Source organism: Manihot esculenta, chromosome 12, assembly GCF_001659605.2.
Source record: "Manihot esculenta cultivar AM560-2 chromosome 12, M.esculenta_v8, whole genome shotgun sequence".
In the NCBI taxonomy this organism is placed as follows: domain Eukaryota; kingdom Viridiplantae; phylum Streptophyta; class Magnoliopsida; order Malpighiales; family Euphorbiaceae; genus Manihot; species Manihot esculenta.
Genome location: NC_035172.2, coordinates 22,300,594 through 22,318,010, shown reverse-complemented (window position 1 = coordinate 22,318,010; position 17,417 = coordinate 22,300,594). Strand labels below are relative to the sequence as shown.

The window sequence follows — 17,417 nt, the reverse complement described above, 5'->3', positions numbered from 1 at the left end:
AGAATGAGAAGTGAAGCATGGGAGGAGGAATGTCACCTGGAGAAAAGGCCCAGACAGGAGGAAGAGAGTGTAGACCAAAAGCTGTAGAAGATGAGAGAGCAGCTCCTGGCCGAGTTGGGGACGAAGGATCAAAATCAAGCTCTCCTGCCCACCTCTTCATCCTTCTCGAAGTGGGTGCAGCAGGAGACCATCCCCAAGAAGTTTATGATGCCACCTATGGCAGCATACGACAGAGCTGGCAACCCAAGGGAGCACGTCCTCAACTACAAGGCTTTCATGGAGTTGCAGACTCTATCGGATGCCTTGATGTACAAGGTATTCCCTACGACGCTAACAGGGCCGGCACGGGCGTGGTTTAACAGCCTGGAGGTTGGGAGTATCAGAAGTTTCGGAGACCTGGCCATCGCCTTCATCAGCCGGTTCATAGCCGGAGTGCCAGTAGATAGGAAGACCAGCTACTTGGAAACGGTCAGGCAGAGAGGAGACGAATCGCTGAGGGAGTATGTTGCTCGTTTCAACACGGAGGCCCTACAGATCCCCGAACTAGATGAGGGCCGAGTAGTGGAAGCTTTGCAGAAGGGGACGACCTCCCTCGAGTTTTTTGGATCGTTGAGTAGAAAGCCCCGCACTACGCTGGCAGAGCTGATGAAGAGGGCGGAGAAATACATAAGGCAGGATGATGCCTTGGTGACGAGTAGATTCGCCAAGGGGGTGGAAGACAGAGGAAAAGCCCCTGAAGAAAGGAGGTCAGAAAGGCATGAGAAGAAGCAGAGCAAGAAACCTGAGCCCTATAGGCAGCCCTGGGACCGAAGAGACCAAAGACCTTTCCCTCCTCGGGTTCCAGAACAAAAGCCATTCCCTCCGCGTATTCTAGAGAACCTGACCCCGCTCAACGCCTCCAGAGCCGAGGTGCTCATGGCAGTACAGGACAAAGAGTTCCTTCAATGGCCCAGGCCTATGAGAGCAGAAGCAAACCAGCGAGATCCTAACAAATACTGTCAGTATCATCGTACACACGGCCATGACACCAACAACTGCTACCAGCTGATCAGTGAGATCGAAAGGCTGATCAAGAGGGGCCACTTATGGAACTTTGTGAAGAAACTAGAAGGAGAAAGGCCCCAGCTGAACCCTACAGTAGAGAGGCCCCGGAGAGTTGGAGCAGGGCCGGTGAATGATGGCTCCAGTGGAACCATCAACATGATCGTTGAGGGAACCGGAGATCGGATGAGCCGAAGGGGAAAGAAGAGGGGTCGAGATGGGGAAAGCAGCAGCGCCGAAGTCATGCAGGTAGTTGAGCACTCTCCAATGACCATCACCTTCTCTCCGGAGGATGCCCAGGGTGTAACGACCCCAAAATGGACCGTCACCGGCGCTAGGATTCAGGTCGGCTTAAGGCCGCCAGAACCCGTAGCAAGCCTGCTATACTCTCTGTGTACCTGTAAACCTCATACATGATCATACATTTTCTGTGAAAATAAAACTCTTTTCTGAACCAAGGCTTAACCTGTGCATGCACTATCTCTGTACTCTGTACTCTGTATCCCTGACTAGAGCTTGCTCTAGAGGGGTTAACTCATACCTGGTAAGCCTAGTTTTCACATACAGGAAAACATAGATACATATATAGATCATGTACAAAACATACATTACTAGGCCAAGCAATAACTATTCATCTCTTTAATATTACATGTCCACTCTAAGCTATTGCAGATCTCTTTACTTTTCCTGTACTCTGCTGGACTGTCCCTGTACACTGTACACTGAATCCTGCAAGACTGGGATTAAGGGAGTGGGATGAGCTCTCTAGCCCAGTGAGTAGAATAATAAAATCAGTCATAACATATGATCTCATGGAATGCATCATAACACAGACAAGCCACAACAAGAGTAAACCTGTCACCACATAGCCTCAGTAACTTCCGTGCCAAGGCGTAGAATCGAGCACCTGGTCTTCCTGTCATATATGTATATGTGTATAACACCTCTGTACTTACCATTGCCAGGGCGTAGTCAAAGGCTCCTGGTCTTTACTATACCTGCCAGGGCGTAGTCAAAGGCTCCTGGTCTTAACTTAGAGACTATTGGATCATTCAGCATTTACTCACACCAACAAGTAACAATGCAATGCAACATAGTCGTGAATACTAATGCAGTCAACCTCTTTACATAATCATGATGCATGAGATATGCTAAAACATTCCATTGGTTAATTAAAAGCACTAAGTTTAGTTCCACTCACCTCTGGCTCTGGACTGACGCTGCAGGTTCAGTAAACTTTGGAGCAGTACTCACTGCTGCTCTCTCTGGTTCCTCTGGTCTGTATAAACACATAAAGACTTCGATGAGGGACCAAACTACCTTAAAATAACTTTATTGACCTACCCAACAATCCCCTTAATCTTACTCTACAGCTCATGCAAAACATACAAGAGAAAAGCTGGACAGAACACTTTCGGCGGCAGGTTCGGCGGCCGAATGTCCTCTCCAGAGACGAAGCTCAAGCACCTTCGGCGGCACCTTCGGCGGCCGAATCCCCCAAACAGAGCCGAACATGCAAAAACACTCGGGGGCAAGCTGTGGCAACCAAGCCACCATGCAGGAGGTTCGGCGGCCGAATGCACTTTCGGCTGCCGAACCTGAGTTCATCCAGAACTCAGCTTCAACGGCAAACCATCTCCTTCTTTCTTTCAACTTCTCCAAACATGCATACTTCAACTAGTCAACACACATATACTCAAGTATATGTTCACAGGGGTCCAAAACTATCTAATAACCCCAACAACAAAACAAACATAACACATAAACATGTATACATGCATAAATACCATGAATAACCTAAGCATGCATCTCCTTCCTTTATCCCCATAAAACCTTCAGAAAACCTATAACAAGGTCCAGAGCTTCCCTTACCTCTATAAACAGAAAGATGCACGTACTGAACAAGGGAACTTCTCTTCGTCAAACTCTCAAAACCTCAAAAACGTAGCTTGAGTTCTCACAACTTCCAACACCTTTGCAAACACCTCAACCTTCTGTATGATCAACCAAAACATATACAGATGAGTCATAAGAGACGTGGCCTATTCCATGATAAGAATCTGAGGCCAACATCTGGCAACATACATGACTCAGCTGATCAGCTAACTCAGCTTCGGCTGCCCAAACGCATGCAAAACCATGCAACCGAACCTTGAGCACTTTCGGCGGCCGAACTTACCTTCGGCGGCCGAACTTGGCTCAACTGCCTTAGGTCATTTCAACTCAACTTAACACATCAACACAAATCACACTACTTAGTAAAACATAAATAGAATTCCGACACCCCGGATTCCACCAGACAACAGGAAGTCCGGTGCCGGACTCTAGCCGGGTATTACATTCTCCCCCCTTAAGAACATTCGTCCTCGAAGGTTCCGAAAACACACAATTAACACATGAAACGGAGAAAACTAACCTCAAAACAAATATGGATACTGCTGGAGCATAGACTCCCGCGTCTCCCAGGTACACTCTTCTAGATTATGGTGGTTCCATAGAACTTTCACCATCGGAATCTCCTTGTTCCTTAGCTGTTTGATCTGCGTGTCCAGAATCCGTACTGGCTGCTCTATATAGGTGAGATCCGTATGAATCTCCACCTCAGGCTCACTCAGAACCTGATTCGGATCTGACACAAACTGTCGTAGCATAGAAACGTGAAATACCGGGTGAATTCTCTCCATCGAAGCAGGTAAATCCAGCTTATACGACACATTTCCGATCCTCTGCAACACCTCAAAGGGTCCAATGTACCGTGGAGCCAATTTACCTTTCTTTCCAAAACGAACCACTCCTTTCATTGGAGACACTTTTAGTAACACCCAAGTACCCTCTTGAAACTCTAACTGCTTTCTGCGAACGTCTGCATAACTTTTCTGTCTACTCTGCGCTGTTCTGATTCGCTCTCTGATCATGGGCACCATTCTACTGGTAATGTCTACTAACTCTGGCCCTGCAAGAGCCTTCTCTCCTACCTCTTCCCAGCAAACAGGGGATCTGCACTTCCTCCCATACAAAGCTTCATAAGGAGCCATCCCGATGCTCGCATGATGGCTGTTATTGTAGGCAAACTCCACCAAAGGTAGATGCTGCCTCCAAGAACCGCCAAAGTCTAACACACATAGTCGAAGCATATCCTCTATGGTCTGGATGGTCCTTTCTGACTGTCCATCAGTCTGTGGGTGGAAAGTAGTACTAAAATCCAATCTCGTGCCCATCGCACTTTGTAGACTCCGCCAAAAGCGGGAGGTAAACTGAGGTCCTCTGTCTGACACTATAGACACTGGCACTCCATGTAATCTCACTATCTCATCCAGATAGACCTGTGCTAACTTATCCACAGAATAGTTACTCCGTACTGGAAGAAAATGAGCAGATTTCGTGAGTCTGTCCACAATCACCCATATCGAGTCTATCCTGTTGGACGCTACTGGTAAACCCACTACAAAATCCATGGCTATGTTCTCCCATTTCCACTCTGGAATCGGTAATGGGTTAAGCATTCCGGCTGGTTTCTGATGCTCTACTTTCACCCTCTGACAAACCTCACAGGCTGTCACAAACTGCACTACTTCTTTCTTCATGGCTGGCCACCAATAGACCCTTTTCAGATCCTGATACATCTTGGTGGCTCCTGGGTGAACACTATACCTCGCATTATGAGCTTCCCTCATAATGTCTTCCTTCACACTGCCCCTATCTGGTACACAAAGTCGACTCCCATAGCGAAGGATCCCTTTGCTGTCAAATCTGAACTCTACACTATTGCCTGACTGAACAGTCCTGGCAATTTTCATCAACTCAGGGTCCTCATGCTGTCTCTGAGCTATCTGCTCCAGAAACACAGGTGTCACTCGCATCTGTGCTATCAACGCACCTGTACCAGACAACTCTAGCTGTAATCCCTCGTCAAAGAGCTGATAAAGCTCCATCACAACTGGTCTCCGCTCTGCTGCTATATGGGATAAACTGCCTAGTGACTTCCGGCTTAGGGCGTCTGCAACAACATTCGCCTTACCCGGATGATACTGGATCTTACAATCATAATCACTGAGCAATTCTACCCATCTCCTCTGCCTCAAATTTAGCTCTTTCTGACTCAAGATGTACTGTAAACTCTTGTGATCAGTGAAGATCTCGCATTTCACCCCGTAGAGGTAATGCCGCCACATCTTAAGTGCAAAGATAACTGCTGCCATCTCTAGGTCATGGGTAGGGTAATTCAACTCGTGCTTCTTCAACTGTCTAGAAGCGTACGCAATCACCCTATCCTGCTGCATCAGAACACAACCCAATCCCACTCGAGACGCATCACAGAACACGGTGAAATCCTTGGCACTAACAGGCAGAGCTAGCACTGGTGCTGTAGTTAACCTCCTCTTGAGCTCCTCAAAGCTCTCTTCACACTGGTCTGACCAGACAAACGTCTGGTTCTTCTGAGTCAGTTTGGTCATAGAAGCTGCTATCTTCGAGAAGTTCTGTACGAACCTCCGGTAGTACCCTGCCAGTCCCAGAAAGCTTTTAATCTCAGTCACTGTAGTGGGTCTGGGCCAGTTAGCTACAGCCTCAATCTTCTTGGGGTCTACCTCAATACCCTCTGCGGATACCACATGTCCCAAGAAGGCAATGCTCCTTAACCAAAACTCACACTTCGAGAACTTGGCATATAAACCATGCTCTCTCAGTGTCTGCAGAACGATCCTCAGATGCTGGGCATGCTCCTCTGCATTTCTGGAATACACTAAGATATCATCGATAAACACAATGACAAAGTGATCCAGAAACTCACTGAATACCCTGTTCATGAGATCCATAAATGCTGCAGGGGCGTTAGTCAACCCGAACAGCATCACTAAGAACTCATAATGCCCATATCTGGTCCGGAAAGCTGTCTTAGGCACATCTGCCCCCCTGACTCTCAACTGATGATACCCAGATCTCAGATCTATTTTCGAGAAACAACCTGCTCCAGCTAGCTGGTCAAATAAATCATCAATCCGAGGTAAGGGATACCTATTTTTGATAGTGACCTTGTTCAACTGTCTGTAGTCGATACAAAGTCTGAGGGATCCATCCTTCTTTCTGACAAAGAGCACTGGAGCACCCCAAGGTGAGGTACTAGGGCGGATGAAACCCTTATCTACCAAGTCCTGCAACTGGTCTTTCAACTCTGTTAACTCAGCTGGCGCCATCCTGTAGGGAGGAATAGAGATAGGTCTGGTACCTGGCAGTAATTCAATTTCAAACCCTATCTCCCTATCAGGTGGTAGTCCTGGCAAATCGTCTGGGAACACATCAAGAAACTCTCGAACTACTGGTACTGCGGCTGGTTCCCTAACCTGACTGTCTAGCTCTCTCACATGAGCTAGAAACCCCTGACAACCCCTCCTAAGCAAACGACGAGCCTGAAGGGCTGAAATCATACCTCTGGGTGTACCTCTCCTGTCTCCTCGGAAGACACACTCTGACCCATCCTGGTCTCTAAGACTCACTATCTTCTCTCTACAGTCCAAAGTAGCACTATATGTAGATAACCAATCCATCCCTAGAATGACATCAAAATCCGTCAAATCTAGAACCACAAGGTCAGCTGGAAGGTATCTACCCTCTATAAACACTGGACTGAAACGACAGACTGACACTGCCACTGATGGGTCGCATTTGGGTCCACTGACCCAGAGAGGATACTCTAACTCAGAACTGATCAAACCCAATCTCTCTATGGCTCTCGACGCAATAAAGGAATGAGAAGCACCGGGGTCCATCAAAGCATACACATCTGAACACCCAATGCTGAGATTACCTGACACCACTGTGTTCGACATGTTGGCCTCCTCCTGAGTCATGGTGAAAATCCGTGCTGGGGCTACAGGATTTCCACCTCGGGAACCTGCTGCTGAAGTAGAGGCTGCCCCTCTCCCTCTACCTCTACCACTACCCTGAGGCATAGCTGAAGCTGCTGGCTGCCCTACTGGCTGTGCTACACTGCCTGAACTCATCTGCTGGGAAGGTACCACAAAAGTCACCTGAGGACACTCTCGAGCAATATGCCCTTCCTGTCCACATCTAAAACAAGCTGTGGATCCCAACTGACAAGTTCCTCTGTGTGGTCTCCCACATCTCCTACATGCTGGAACAGCTGTGCCAGAGGTTGAGCCACTACTCATACTCCAGAATCCTTTCCTTGTTCCTCTCGCTCTATCCCATCTCTTACTGCCTGTAGAACCTAAACTGGGGGCCTTAGAACCCGAAGCCTGTGCCTTTGACTGTTTCTGAATATTGGCACTAGCTTCCATCTTCCTGGCTGCATCGATAATAGAGTGAAAACTCTCCTTTTCTGCTGGAAGGATCAAAGAAGAATACCTAGGATGAAGTCTCATGGTATATCTCCTCGCCTTCTTCTGATCAGTATCATAGGCCTGACCCACGTACTGAAGCAGATCCAGAAACTTATCTGTGAACTCATCAACAGTCATCTCATCTGTTTGTCTCAACTGTTCAAACTCAATTAGCTTCATCTCCCTGGAACTATCTGGAAAAGCCCACCCTGCAAACTCATTGGCGAACTCTCCCCATGACATACTGTTCATTCTGGGCTCTATATAGTTCTTGAACCATTCTCGAGCCTTCTTACACTTCAGTGTAAATCCTGCCATCTCTATGGCTCTACTGTCATCTGTACCCAACTCATCAGTGATCATCTTCACAAATCTCAGGTACTCAAATGGATCATCTCCTGTGTTAAACTTCGGAGCATCCAATTTAAGATACTCAGTCATCTTTACCTTACTTCCAGATGAACTAGATGGAAACATTTGGGCAACAGGGACTACAGGTTCTATTTGTGGTGGTGGAGGTGCTGGTTCATTTATTTCTGGGTGTGCTGCACTTGGATGTCTAGGGGAGGGTGGATACATAGGATATGGTGGATATGATGGGTAATAATGAGGATATGGCATATATGACATGTATGTAGGATATGGGTCAAAGCGAGAGTACTCCGACATACCCTCCATCGGATACTCTGGATCCTGAAAAACAGCTGGATAATCAAATCCTGAGGCCTGAACACCTCCCAAAGATTCTCCCATACCTTCATCCATAGACGGATCAGTCTCCATAGCCTCCCTCTCCTCCTCTGATCTACCTCCTCTAACTACTCCTCTTCTGCTCTCGTCCACAGACCTTCTAGGGTCTATTGACATGCTTTCCCTGCTAGATCTTTGCGACCTTGCCCTTGGCAATGCAGGAGGACGAGCAGCTACTCCCTCACTATCTGATGGGACTCCAGTCAATCGAGCTGATTGACGAGTTCCTCGCATTTTAACTTTCTGAAAACAACACATACTACAGCATATCAGCACATAAACACATATCTTACTTATAAAAACACATGCCTATCCATCTCATCAAAAGACAGGACTCAACATCCTATCCTAGTGGACATGATTTCCTATTGTGCTTGACCACTTTAATCTCTATGAGCCCGACACTCTCTCTATAGGTCCGATCCTATGAACCTAGGGCTCTGATACCAATCTGTAACGACCCCAAAATGGACCGTCACCGGCGCTAGGATTCAGGTCGGCTTAAGGCCGCCAGAACCCGTAGCAAGCCTGCTATACTCTCTGTGTACCTGTAAACCTCATACATGATCATACATTTTCTGTGAAAATAAAACTCTTTTCTGAACCAAGGCTTAACCTGTGCATGCACTATCTCTGTACTCTGTACTCTGTATCCCTGACTAGAGCTTGCTCTAGAGGGGTTAACTCATACCTGGTAAGCCTGGTTTTCACATACAGGAAAACATAGATACATATATAGATCATGTACAAAACATACATTACTAGGTCAAGCAATAACTATTCATCTCTTTAATATTACATGTCCACTCTAAGCTATTACAGATCTCTTTACTTTTCCTGTACTCTGCTGGACTGTCCCTGTACACTGTACACTGAATCCTGTAAGACTGGGATTAAGGGAGTGGGATGAGCTCTCTAGCCCAGTGAGTAGAATAATAAAATCAGTCATAACATATGATCTCATGGAATGCATCATAACACAGACAAGCCACAACAAGAGTAAACCTGTCACCACATAGCCTCAGTAACTTCCGTGCCAGGGCGTAGAATCGAGCACCTGGTCTTCCTGTCATATATGTATATGTGTATAACACCTCTGTACTTACCATTGCCAGGGCGTAGTCAAAGGCTCCTGGTCTTTACTATACCTGCCAGGGCGTAGTCAAAGGCTCCTGGTCTTAACTCAGAGACTATTGGATCATTCAGCATTTACTCACACCAACAAGTAACAATGCAATGCAACATAGTCGTGAATACTAATGCAGTCAACCTCTTTACATAATCATGATGCATGAGATATGCTAAAACATTCCATTGGTTAATTAAAAGCACTAAGTTTAGTTCCACTCACCTCTGGCTCTGGACTGACGCTGCAGGTTCAGTAAACTTTGGAGCAGTACTCACTGCTGGTCTCTCTGGTTCCTCTGGTCTGTATAAACACATAAAGACTTCGATGAGGGACCAAACTACCTTAAAATAACTTTATTGACCTACCCAACAATCCCCTTAATCTTACTCTACAGCTCATGCAAAACATACAAGAGAAAAGCTGGACAGAACACTTTCGGCGGCAGGTTCGGCGGCCGAATGTCCTCTCCAGAGACGAAACTCAAGCACCTTCGGCGGCACCTTCGGCGGCCGAATCCCCCAAACAGAGCCGAACATGCAAAAACACTCAAGGGCAAGCTGTGGCAACCAAGCCACCATGCAGGAGGTTCGGCGGCCGAATGCACTTTCGGCTGCCGAACCTGAGTTCATCCAGAACTCAGCTTCAACGGCAAACCATCTCCTTCTTTCTTTCAACTTCTCCAAACATGCATACTTCAACTAGTCAACACACATATACTCAAGTATATGTTCACAGGGGTCCAAAACTATCTAATAACCCCAACAACAAAACAAACATAACACATAAACATGTATACATGCATAAATACCATGAATAACCTAAGCATGCATCTCCTTCCTTTATCCCCATAAAACCTTCAGAAAACCTATAACAAGGTCCAGAGCTTCCCTTACCTCTATAAACAGAAAGATGCACGTACTGAACAAGGGAACTTCTCTTCGTCAAACTCTCAAAACCTCAAAAACGTAGCTTGAGTTCTCACAACTTCCAACACCTTTGCAAACACCTCAACCTTCTGTATGATCAACCAAAACATATACAGATGAGTCATAAGAGACGTGACCTATTCCATGATAAGAATCTGAGGCCAACATCTGGCAACATACATGACTCAGCTGATCAGCTAACTCAGCTTCGGCTGCCCAAACGCATGCAAAACCATGCAACCGAACCTTGAGCACTTTCGGCGGCCGAACTTACCTTCGGCGGCCGAACTTGGCTCAACTGCCTTAGGTCATTTCAACTCAACTTAACACATCAACACAAATCACACTACTTAGTAAAACATAAATAGAATTCCGACACCCCGGATTCCACCAGACAACAGGAAGTCCGGTGCCGGACTCTAGCCGGGTATTACACAGGGTGTTCAGATACCTCATGACGATGCCTTAGTTATTGAAGCCGTCATCCACAACTATCGGGTTAAGAAGATCTTGGTGGATGACGGGAGTAAGGTGAATTTGCTACCTACAGGGTCTTCCAGCAGATGGGAATCCCTACGGAGCAATTGGTTCAGGACTGGGCCCCAGTCAAAGGGATCGGAGGAGTCCCAGTGCCTGTGGAGGGGAAAGTAAAGCTGACTCTTACTCTAGGAGAAGCGCCAAGGACCCGCACTCATTATGCGATGTTCTTAGTAGCCAAACTCCCCCTAAGCTACAACGCGATATTGGGAAGACCTGCACTATTTGACTTTGAGGCCGTAACCAGCATCAGATATCTGGCTATGAAGTTCCCAACAGAGGCAGGAGTGGGAGTAGTTAGAGGAAGCTAGGAAGAGGCAAGAACAGTGTACCTGGCTACGGTATCAGAGCCGAGCTCGGCAAGGGAGAAGCTTGACTCGGAAGTTCTGGAGGTCCGAGATGAGAAAAAAGAGGCCAGAACAGAGCCGGTCGGAGAGCTGGAGACCTTTCCCTTATCAGAAGCAGAGACAGATAAGGTCTTCAATCTTAACGCCGGCCTCACTGACGAGCAGAAAATGGAAGTCATGGCCCTAATCTGAGGCCACGCGTAAAGCTTCGCTTGGAAGCCTTCTGACATGCCCGGGATTGACCCTGAAGTGATGACCCACAAGCTGAATGTCCTCCCAGAGGCTAGGCCGGTGAAGCAGAAGAAGAGGGTGGTACGAAGGGAGAAGCAACAGGCCACCAGGGAGAAGGTACAAAAGCTGGAGGAGGCAGGATTTATTAGGGAGCTTATGTACCCGCAGTGGCTAGCAAATCCTGTATTAGTCAAAAAAGCCAATGGCAAATATAGGATGTGTATAGATTTTACAGACCTCAATCGAGCATGTCCCAAAGATTGTTACCCCCTCCCTGATATTAATAAAATGGTCGACTCTACGGCCGGTTTTGATTACATATCGTCTTTAGATGCAATGTCTGGTTATCATCAAATCCCAATAGACAGGTCGGATGAAGAAAATACCTCGTTCATAACAGAAGATGGGACTTACTGCTATAAAGCCATGCCTTTCGGGCTGAAAAATGCCGGGCAACATACCAAAGATTGATGAATAAAATCTTCAAAGATCAGATCGACAGGAATGTCGAAGTATATGTGGATGATATGATGGTGAAGAGTCTGACTTTTCAGCAGCACCTGGTGGATCTGAGGGAGGTATTTGAAGTGCTAGAGCAGTACAGAATGAGGCTAAACCCGGCTAAGTGCGCTTTCTTTATCAGGGGAGGAAAGTTCTTGGGGTATATGGTGAGTGGAAAAGGCATTGAGCCCAATCCGGAGAAAGTGGAAGCTATCTTGAATATGCCCGAGCCAACCTGTGTGAGGGATGTCCAGAGACTTACTGGGAGAGTGGTGGCGCTCAATCGCTTCATGTCGAGGTCGGCGGAAAGATGCTTGCCATTCTTTAAGAAGTTGAGGAAAGTGGCAAACTTCGAATGGACCGAGGATTACCGAGAGGCTTTCAAAGAGCTCAATAGCTATCTCAGCTCGCCTCATGTACTTAACAGTCCATTGGAAGGAGAAGAGCTCCTGATCTACTTGTCAGCCTCAGAGCAAGCAGTCAGCGCAGTGTTGGTAAGAGTAGAGGGGGGAGAACAGAAACCAGAGTTTTATGTCAGCAAGGTGCTTAAGGATGCCGAGATCAGATATCTGAACATCGAGAAGATGGCATATGCTCTGTTGCTAGCAGTCTGAAAGTTTAGGGTCTATCTGGAAAGCCACTAGGGGGTAGTAATGACAGACTAGCCGCTGAAGAAGGTTCTCCACAGGCCGAAAACCTCAGGTCAGATGCTGGCCTGGTCTATCGAGATTAGCCCTTACTGTTTAGAGTACCGACCTCGAACCACCATAAAATCTCAAGCCCTAGCCGACTTCATAGCAGAGTGCTCGTTCAATGAAGAACAGATGGAACAGGGTGAGTCATCTTTGGAAGCGTTGGGGAATGAGAGAGAAGAGCAATCCTCTCGAGAATTCAGTTGAAAGCTGTATGTAGACAGGGCATCTGGCGCTGGGGGCAGTGGCGCAGGAATAATGTTGAAGGGACCTGAAGAATTCAAGGTTTGTTACGCTCTATGCCTAGAATTCAAGGCCTCTAATAATGTTGCAGAGTATGAGGCCCTAATAAATGGAATGCTGGTAGCAATGGAGGTAGGGGCAACCGATCTCGAGGTGAATAGTGACTCCCAGGTGGTGATCAATCAGATAACAGAGGCATATCAGGCCAAAGACCCTACCATGCAGAACTACCTAGCAAAGGTAAAGGCCGTAGAAGCCGAGCTCAAGGGTCGTGGGATCACAGTCAGGTATTAGAGAATACCTCAGGAAGAGAATGAAGAGGCGGACTTGCTCAGTAGATTGTCTAGGGAAGAGCTGGAGCAACTCCCAGATGAAGTATACATACAACACGTCAGCACACATGCTTTTAATAAAACGGCCACCGTATTACAGGTAGAGCAGAGCCAAAGCTGGATGACCCCATACCAGGAGTACTTGGAGAAGGGAAAGCTCCCCGAAGACAAGGATGAAGCGAAGAAGATAGCTGCGCGAGCTGCTAATTACCAAGCAGTAAGAGGGACTCTGTACAGAAGGGGGAAATCCAGCCCGTGGCTTCGATGTGTGAGCCCTGAAGAAGCAATAAAAGTGATGGAAGAGATACATCGAGGAATATGTGGAGCTCATGAAGGAGCAGGGACGCTAGCAAATAGGATATTCAGGCAAGGGTACTACTGGCCCACTGTTAAAAAGGAGGCAGAAGAGTTTGTCCGAAGATGTGATGTATGCCAGAGGTTTGCTAATGCCATCAATGTTCCAGCCACTCCTCAGTCCAGCATATCCAGCCTGTGGCCGTTCTCACAGTGGGGAATAGACATCCTGGGACCTTTTCCCAAGACCACGGGGCAGAAGAAATTTGTAGTGGTGGCTGTGGAGTACTTCTCGAAATGGCCAGAGGCAGAGGCAATCCCCACAATCACAGCCCGTAAATGATAGACTTCATATGGGGCAACATCATCTGTAGGTTCAGAATACCGAGGGTACTCATCTCAGACAACGACAAACAGTTTGACTGCAATGCCTTCTGAGAATTTACAAGAAATATGGGCATCTAGCATAAGTTCTCCTCGGTAGCCCACCCTCAGACGAACGGCCAAACAGAGGTCACTAACAGAGCCATCCTCCAGGGATTGAAGAAGCGACTGGATGGGGCAAAGTCAAACTGGGCAGAGGAGCTCAACAGCATTCTGTGGGTGCTCCGAACTACCCCAGGACGTCCACCAAAGAGACACCTTTTGCCCTTGCATTTGGCACTGAGGTTGTGGTTCCAATCGAGTTGCAAATCCCTACCCATTGAGTCCAGTTCAGTAGTGAGAGCGCCAATGATGATAAGTTAAGAAGTAACCTAGATGCTCTAGAGGAGGTCAGGGAGGAAGCTCAAGTTCGTACTGCAGCTTATCAGCAAAGAGCAGCCCGTTATTACAATCGAAGGGTCAGAGAAAGAAGCTTGAAGGTAGGAGATCTGGCCCTGAGAAACCTGGAAGCTACAGGAAAGAGAGCGGCGGTAGGAAAGCTGGCGCCGACCTGGGAGGGTCCCTTCAGAATAGCAAAAGTGGTCAAGCCGGGGGTCTATCGAATCGAGGACATGCAGGAAAACCCTGAGCCTCATGCATGGAATATCCAACATTTGAAAAGGTATTTCCCCTAAGATATTATCAAATGTAAAAAGACTGATTGTATTTTAAAGCATGGTAATAAAATAGACATTGTTATCGTCCAAATTCTTCATTTACCATAACTTACATTGCTTCCATTGAAAGAAATAGAAAAGAAAAATAAAACAGGCACAAGTGCGCAAGACCTCAGGGAGGTAGGTAATCGGGATCCCCAAGATCTCTCGGCGCTGCAAAACCGGCTGAGATGACAAGGCCTCAGGAAGGTAGGTGACCGGGATCCCCAAGATCTCCTGGCGCCACAAAACCGAGCTGAGATGACAAGACCTCAGTCAGTTAGGTGACCGGGATCCCCAAGATCTCCTGGCACCACAAACCGAGCTGAGACGACAAGACCTCAGTCAAGTAGGTGGCCCGGATCCCCAAGATCTCCTAGCACCGCAAAACCGGCTGAGATGACAAGGCCTCAGGGAGGTAGGTGACCGGGATCCCCAAGATCTCTCGGTGCCACAAAACCGAGCTGAGATGACAAGACCTCAGTTAGGTAGGTGACCAGGATCCCCAAGTTCTCCCAGCGCCACAAAACTGAGCTAAGATGACAAGACCTCAGTTAGGTGGGTGACCGAGATCCCCAAGATCTCTTGGCGCCATAAAACCGAGCTGAGATGACAAGACCTCAGTTAGGAAGGTGACCGGGATCCCCAAGATCTCTCGGCATCACAAAACTGAGCTGAGATGACAAGACCTCAGTTAGGTCGGTGACCGGGATCTCCAAGATCTCCTGGTGCCACAAAATCGAGCAGAGATGACAAGGCCTCAGGGAGGTAGGTGATCGAGATCCCCAAGATCTCCCGGCACCAAAAAACCGAGCTGAGAAGATAAAAGCAACGTAAAGCCAAAAGTACCGACCTGAGACACACAAATATAAGCCCAGAAAAGCAAGCAAGAAAAGGGACGAACTCAGAAAGCTCAAGGGCAAACTGAAGCTACAAACCTCCAATGATCCAAGAGGAAACCTAAAGCACGAGCAGACAAGGCTCCAGCCATGATTCCTATCAGAGTAGAACTAAAAACAAAAAGGCCAGCCTTGCTCATCACTTTAAAAGGTACATGATCCATTTCACTTTGGTTATATGAATGTTATACGTCTGAGCGCGCATAGTGGACGAGTTAATAGAATAAAAAAAATAAGAACGCCTGTACGAGGTTGTAGAAACTTATGAGTTGGAAGTTTAGTCAATTGTTAAAAATTGAACTCATGGTGAAGACCTGATATGTTTGAACCCTACGATTAATTAAACACGTAGCTTAATGTAATACCCGGCTAGTTCAGACATCAGAATTCTACCATCCGGTGAAATTCGAGGATGTCAGAGAGTTCTAGAAGGGTAAGAATGAAGGTTTTCTAAAAAGGTTTTAAGGTATTTTGAAGGTTTTGAATCAAACCGGATTTGATTTTGAAAAGAAAAGACCATGGGGACATTTGGCAGATTCGGCCCCCGAATGTTAAAGTTCGGCCGCCGAAAGTGATAGAGTTTCGGCCCCCGAATGTTAAGTTCGGCCCCCGAACGTTGCATGGTTTTGCATGCAGTTTCGGCAGTCGAAACTGGGGTGGTCGGCTAAGTTGTGCATGCTCCTCAGTCCGTGGTTTGGCCAGCTGTTGCCTCCAGATCATGGCTAGGGGTTAAGCCACGTCTCCCATGACTCATCTGCAAGCTATTATCAGCTTAGGCAGAGGGTTTGGTCATTTTGCAAAGGGTTTGAACGTTTTTGAGAGAAAAGTGCGTTTTGAAGGTTTGAAGCTTTGGAGGAGGAGTTGCTGAGTTTGGTTGTTCCTCTTCTGATTTCAGGAGGTAAGAGAAGTTCTTACGTTTGTTTTCATAAACTTTTAACAGCTTTTAAAGAGGGAGTAGAGAGTTTATGCATGAGTTGCATGCTTAGGTTAGTTTTGATGTGTTTATGGAGAAGTTTGATTACATGTTATGCTTGTTGTTTTGTTGGGGTTAGTAGGTAGTTTTGGACCCCTTGGTTCATATACATGTGTATATGTGAGTGGAGAAGTGAGTTAGGCATGATAGAGTAGAGTTAGTGCTTGGCAGAATGTGTTGTGCACGAAGCTGAGTTCATGAAGAACTCAGGTTCGGCAGCCGAAGAAGGATTCGGCCGCCGAACATCGTGAAGGGTAGCTTAGGTTGCCACAGCTTGCGCCTGAGTGCCTTGAGGTTCGATTCTGTTTAGGGGCTTCGGCCGCCGAAAGAAGAGATTCGGCCGCCGAAGGTATGCCAGTTTCGGTTCTGTTCAGGACATTCGGCCGCCAAACCTGCCGCCGAATGTGTTCTGTCCAGCTTATCTTTTGCATGTTTATGTGTTTGTTTTCAGAGGTTCAGAGGGGATTATAGGGAATTGTTTAAGAGTTATGATAGAATATGTTTGACACCTCATTCGAGTCCATTTGATTCAGGATTGGACCCGAGAGATCGAGGAGGTCATCAGAGTTAGAGGTTGCAGAGTCAGTTCAGTATCTGCTAGAGGAGCAGAGGTGAGTAGAATTAAACTTAATGTTTTATATTAAAGTAACCGAATGTTTGAGCATAGTTCATGCATCATGAATGCTATGATTTATATCAGGGTGATTGCATTAGAATCACGAAGATGTTGCATTGCATAGTTATCTGTTAATGTGAGTAAATGCTGAATGATCCAATAGTCCCAGACAGATATAGAGAATCCAGGACCCCATTCCATGGCCTGGTACGTTTATAATAATACAGAGAAGCCAGGACCTCATCAATGGCCTGGTGGATTAAGAAAGTCAGGACCTCATCAATGGCCTGGCAGATTAATAATAATAAATGAATGTTTGTATGTATGCATGACAGGAAGACCAGGACCCCAGTAGATGGCCTGGCACGAGATAGATAGTGGGACTATGTGGTGACAGGTTTATACATTGACAGGAGAGGATTAGACCCAGGCGACTTCAATAGCCCGTCGAAGGAGTTTTGAGGTCATGTCTAACCAGATGATTGGACC

General features: G+C 46.9%; 1 protein-coding gene across 1 annotated transcript; it reads left to right on the top strand.

Annotated features, from left to right (window-relative positions):
• The first annotated feature begins 216 nt into the window (after positions 1 to 216).
• On the top strand, positions 217 to 10,950 carry LOC122725274. The gene is made up of 3 exons (XM_043962312.1): positions 217 to 596; positions 699 to 1,290; positions 10,735 to 10,950. The coding sequence occupies exons 1-3, from the start codon at positions 217 to 219 to the stop codon at positions 10,948 to 10,950; spliced, it is 1,188 nt and encodes a 395-aa protein (XP_043818247.1).
• The last annotated feature ends 6,467 nt before the right edge of the window (positions 10,951 to 17,417 follow it).